General features: G+C 29.1%; 1 protein-coding gene across 1 annotated transcript; it reads right to left on the bottom strand.

The window, feature by feature from the left end:
• Window positions 1-2742: 2742 nt before the first annotated feature.
• On the bottom strand, window positions 2743-4153 carry LOC129316292 (cytosolic sulfotransferase 15-like). Its single transcript, XM_054960637.1, has one exon. The coding sequence runs from the start codon at window positions 3876-3878 to the stop codon at window positions 2826-2828; it is 1053 nt and encodes a 350-aa protein (XP_054816612.1). The 5' UTR covers window positions 3879-4153; the 3' UTR covers window positions 2743-2825.
• Window positions 4154-6249: the final 2096 nt, after the last annotated feature.

Here is a 6249-nt window from a genome sequence, read left to right as displayed (position 1 = left end):
GAAATTCATTACATTATACAATGCACAAAAATAAGTTTAGTTTAAGATATTTATAATAATAAAACATAATATGATGAGCTCCACCTTTATTAGGACTAGCCACATATTTTTCCTCAATGCGATGTGAGAAATTAATAAAAATTTTCATTTTTTTGAATATTTTACTTTTTTTAATATTTAAACTCACCTGAAATAGGTAGTAAGAACATTAAAAAAAAAAAAATGGTCCCAAAGAATGGTTAAAGAAATTTTAAGATTGCATGCAACTCAAGAACAGTATCCTTCTTCATAATTTATAAATAACACTTATATCTTTGATGTTTTATGTTATTGATTAAATCAAATTTTGGTCAAAAAAAGATTATATCAAATTTATTGTACCTTTATTTTTGTCTTTCCATTTTTTTTGTCCCAACAAAATTTGAATTTAAATTAATTGATAAAATAAAATACTTAAAAAAGTGAACTTATAAAATTTTAACATGATTATGTATGTATAAAAATCTTAAGTTGATTTTTCTATCAAGTCATTTTTGAAATATTGATAGTTAGATCTTAAAAGATTGAAATAAAATAGTTAAGGTTCTTGATAATTTTTGTAACAAGTTGAAAAAATCAATTTAAACAATTATAAATTCATAAATTTTAATTGCAGATAAAATATTTGAGTTTTAAATATAAATTTTTTATTATAATTAGGACTCTTATTTATAATTATCTAAATTTATAATTTATTTTTTAAAATTTTATCAAAAATTTAATTGTAATTAATGTATTTTTTTGAAGACTTAATTGTAATTGATGTATTTTTTTGAAGTGAGAATTTTTTATTAAAGGCCCTTACATGTGACATAATTTCAATTGAAGTTCAACAAAATTCTGAAATTCACTATAAGGCTGGAGGACTGAAATGAGATAAGTTCTCTTAATTAAATGATCAAAATATTTTTCAATTATAATTAACATTATTACTGAAATAACAAATTAATTTTTTTTTTATACAAGTAACATTACTAGAATAAACATAGCTTCTTGTTATTCTCTTAATATTATTTGTAAAAACCATAACTTATTACTATAGCAATATTATTTGTAAAAATTATAAATTTATTTATTATTTTATTAATATTACTTGTAAGAACGTAACTTAACTTATTATTTTAATAATATTAGTTATAATTGAAGTATATTTTGATCATTTAACTAAAAAAATTTATTTTATTTTAGCCATCCAAATTTGCAATAAAAATTAAAATTTTTAGGTTTCAATTGAAATTATATCATATTCAAAAGTCTTTAATAAAATTCTCTCTCTCTCTCCCACCCAAGCTTTCACTATCGCACAACTTTATAGGATACTTTCTTCATTTTTATTTTAGAAAAAATTACCTCTTTTTACTTGTTTTTTTTATATAAGTAAAATTATATATTTTAATAAATATTTATTACATAATTTTTAAATTATCCTTCATAATTTATATTAATAAAAAGTAATTAATATATGCTTATATTGATTAACATAAAATATGTTAATTTAATTTTTTTAATATAATTATTATGATTAATTAATTTTTTAAATTATGTAATACAATTTTTTTATAAAAATGAAGGAGTACATCCCATCCAACCATAAATCTCATATCGATAATAGATAATAAAATTTGATTCCACGTACGTGTCAAATTTTTATTAACCCAATCAATGTTCGTTGGCCAATCCAACTGATTTCTGATGGGAAATTAATCAGGTTTTCTGAAAAGTCTGCAAACCACATGCTCATCGGGACAATTTAAACAAACTCCTTACTCTTGGCCATAAAAAAAAAAAAAAAAAAAAAAGACAAGCTCCTTACTTTGCTCGACAAAAGCTCCTGGATTAATTATTGGACCACACAGTTCATTACAACTCAGAAAAAATTAATTGGACTAGGAGAAGTAAATGTTTGAGCTTAAGAAGCTTCTAGTCCCCATAACTTTGCACAATTATTTCCCCTTTTTTGGGGACATAACCTTTCACAATTTACTGCATATGTCCTCCGACTTTTCAAACCCTTCACAACTTTTCACTGTTAATAGATTGAACGCGCTGTTCAATGTTCTTTCAGTTGGTGCAAGAAATAAACAGATATATTTATCCATTAATTAACTTTCATGAGCTCATTTGAGATTGACAACATCTATTAGTTCCATGCGCGCGCGCGCGCGCACACATATATATATATTGAAATATTTTAAATTTATATTAAATAGTTATTGAGTTTAAAACAGATTAATTTTAATCATCCTGTGTGAATTATGATAGACATGAATCATTCAAAGTCAACTTATTAATAGACGCTCAACCTACAGGGCTAATAACCCTTTGATTGTCAGTTCCCCCCCCCCCCAATCTTTTAACTATCGAGGTCAAGAAAATTTCGGAGTTAAAATAATTAATTAATAATATGTATAAGCGAATATAATCTAATTATTCTTCACAGGTTCAACATCTCACTGTCTTTCACACACTCCTATATTTCTTTGTACCTTTTAAAGGCCAAGGGAATCTATCTAATAGGTTTGTGAACTTGCCCCACTTTTAGTAGAAATTCTTTTTTATATTTTCCCTACAACAATGAATTTGCAGGTATGCTTATTAAATTTAACTACGATTATTTTATTTAATTAGTCACATATCAACAACATATACATTATTCTATACGATGTTATAACTAAGAAATTTTCTGCTTAAAAAGAACAATCTAAATCACATAAGAAATTTATTACTGCAAACCCGGTTTAATATGTCAACTAGCAACACACTATAAGTGTAAAACTAATTAAGAATTATGATGATACTTTAAATGACAGACCAGAGCCAGCAAACTTTTCATCAATGACTTCGGATAATCTCTCCACCATGGAAGGTGACAAGTGATTAACCCACTCTCCAATCTCAGCCTTCCTAAACAGATACTTGATCTCAAAGTTCCTACCAAAAGTTCCAGATTTGTTCACCTGCAATTCCTTCATCTTCTCAAAGCTGCACAGCTTGATGATGCTATCAACCAAACCAGTTTCTTCCTCCTCCAAGCTGAAAGGACAGCCCAAGAACTCTGCAATTCTCTTCAACTGATCTGTGGTATCTTCTTTCAGATCCTCATACTTCAAGAACAACACCTTGTTAGGTCTCTCCTTGCTCTCATTCCAGTACCTCAACATGTGGTCCCATGAAGGACCAAACCCAATTATCCCCTTACAGTACAGATCAAAGGCCTCTTCTAGTGTCAATAAAGGGATTGATTCTGGCTTGACTTTGTTCAAAAAAATCCAGGAAGACACAAAAGTGTCGAATGGGTTTCTGCAGATGTAGATTATCTTACAACCTGAGTTTTTGATTGAGCTAGGCATTGCATGGAACGGTAGGTGGGTGCCAAAGAGTCTTGGATCAGGCAAGCTTGACAGATCAGGAGCTTCATCAAGGCCTCCATAGACAGTATACTCAAAGAAAGGAACAAGATGGTGTGGATTTGAATGAAGCAGAGGGTGGTTCTTAGAAGAAGGCGAAAAGCTCTTGCGATTAACAGTGGCGAAAGTGAGGCCTTTCAACCATGTGGTTCCAGATTTTGGGATCGTAGCAACAACAACATCTGAATCTGTGGCCTGGAAGTGATTCTGAAGCAGGGTAATGGCTTGAATCTCTGCAGGTTGGCACCAGAATCCTTGGAAGAGATACAGATAACGAGTTCTCCAACCTCTCTCTCTGGGAAGAGAGAGAATCAGATCTTTACACTCCTGGCTCAGCTTTTCTTCTCCTTCAACAATGGCTTCTAATTCTTCTCGACGATCAGAATTATTGGATCGGGGTTTTGTGAAGTGAATCGGAGCCTTTGGAGCCATTGGAGAGACAAGAAGAATAAGGAACCGGTAAAAGAGAAAATGGTTCTGCGAATTTCAGAGAAAGAAGAATCCCAAATTTCTAGCAGAAGTGGTCGTAGGTGGAAGAAGAGTTCATGGAACACGTTGAGAACATGCAAAGAAGGACGATGCTGTGCTGTCCATTGGCCTACATGTCGGTGTGACGTCACACTTCTATATATGACTTTTGACAAGTCTCTTATCCACTTTTGCAAATTGTTTTTTTTACAGGAAAATAAAAACAATGAGTCACAGCAAAATATAAAACTTTATGGTGGATAAATAAGACAAGTAATCCGAGTAGCTACGCCGCCACTTCTTCTTGAAAAAAAAAAAATTACCAGTTGAGAATAATGGCTTTTTTAAAATTATTTTTACTTTATTGTTTTAAAAGTTGGTATTTTATAAAATATATTTTAAGAAAAAAAATAACAAGAACAAGTATTTTTTACATTCTTTCTTGTTTATTAGAACATTAATCCAAAAATATTTAAAAGATATTTTTATTTTTTTATTATCCAAAACAATATTTGATTTTTAATTTTTTTAAAAATACTTTTTGAAAACATATTATCAAACAAATTTTTGTTATTCTTTTATTCTAAAGAACAGAAAATTATTTTTATAATAGGTTGCCAAACAAATCCTAAATTTTGTAATTACCAAACAATATTTCTTTTTACTTCTTGAATTTCAGTGCTCATTACAGTAATGATGAACTAGATTAATGCTTCACACGTTCACTACTTGAGTTAGCCTTTATTTTTCATGAAGTTTTATGTATTTAATAAATTTTCTCATTAGTTACTATATTTATGTATGTATTGATCTAAATAAAATTTTTTTTATTCCATTGGCTTGGTATCCTAGGAACTATAATGTATTACTACTTCTCATTCACACTAATCAAAACGCCGCTAGTGGAAGTGTAATTAACGTAACTGCATATTTTAAGATTTAAATTTAAAATTTTAGAATAAACTGATTTAACTCTCTCAGCTAGTTGAATCAACCACCTCTTGATCTAAATAAAATATCTTTAAAGTAAATCATTGTTTATCTGAATAAATTAAATGTCACCTAATTATTTTTTTTACCCAATTTAAACCCACTCACTTCACCGTCTCTTGTAGCCATTTTTTTCCTTTTAAAATGAGATTTTAATACCCAACACACTCTCGAAGGTCAAAAAACAATAGATAGAGTCGTGAGAATCCGGCACTAGGATTATGGATAAGTTTGAGACGCATTCAGATAAAAGAAATCCTATTTTGTCAAACGAAAGATCGATAATTATATAATATCTAGTTGTCTACTACACGCACTCAACAACTATTATTTTAAAACTAGAAAATTCTTTGGAGACAATGAAATTAAATGAAAAGACTTGTATTGTACTGGGTGTTGCGTTCATAACATAAAATTATATTCTACAGAGGTGATCAGCAATCACTTGGTAAGGGGTTATATTGGCTCAACCAAAGATCTTAAATTTGAGTATTGGAGTAGTGTTTGGTGGTAAAATTTTCATCTAAACTCGACTTGATCCAGATTTTAATAGTAGTTAGCTTTCAAACACATATGATTTACTTAAAAAGCTTCTACGCAGAGGGTCATTATATATAAAAATTTAGGTCAACTCTCCCAATTAAACTGTTAAACTATTCAACAAATATCTTAATTAATTTAATAAAATATAATATTTATGATTGATTTGATTATGATTTTAACCTTTAACTTTTGAATTAGTGACGTGATGGGTCTAATTTTTGATACTTATATGTTTAAACTTGATAGATGGGTCCCATCTAATTTACGTGGAGGAGGGGGATGTGTACCTTTCATGGATCCAATTGTGGATTAGATTTGTGTCGTTCACCAAAAAGACAAAAATTTTCACTGTCAGATCCTCGTAAGGCATGTTTGAGTGCTACACTAAGCAAAAGCGGCCGTTGCATTTGGGTGCCCCCCCCTCCAAAAAAAAAAAAAAGCCCCAAAGAAAAATGAAGTTAATCATTTTTCAAAAAAAAAAGGAATGAAAATGTCATACATGATCCACTTGGTTGCAAATGGTAGAAGATGAGTTGTAAATTCAGAGAGTTCAATTGCAAATTCAGAGAGATCGTTTGACAATAAGTTATGAATTGTGAAAAATTTATAAATCCTAAAAGTTTGATTTTTATGCAAATTGAAAGCTCTGTTATAAATAAAATATTGTACATTGTGAAAATTTTAAAAGTTTAATTTAAAATTCATTTACAACTAATTTTGCATTACTTATGATTGAAATTCTAACTTTTGAAAATTTGCAAAACTTTCAAAATTTATAACTTCTTTACAACTGATCTTCCCA

Source organism: Prosopis cineraria, unplaced genomic scaffold (assembly GCF_029017545.1).
Source record: "Prosopis cineraria cultivar Desert tree isolate PC_DT_omini unplaced genomic scaffold, ASM2901754v1 PC7, whole genome shotgun sequence".
In the NCBI taxonomy this organism is placed as follows: domain Eukaryota; kingdom Viridiplantae; phylum Streptophyta; class Magnoliopsida; order Fabales; family Fabaceae; genus Prosopis; species Prosopis cineraria.
The sequence above is the reverse complement of the archived record's forward strand: the minus strand, read 5'-3'. Positions and strand labels throughout refer to the sequence as shown.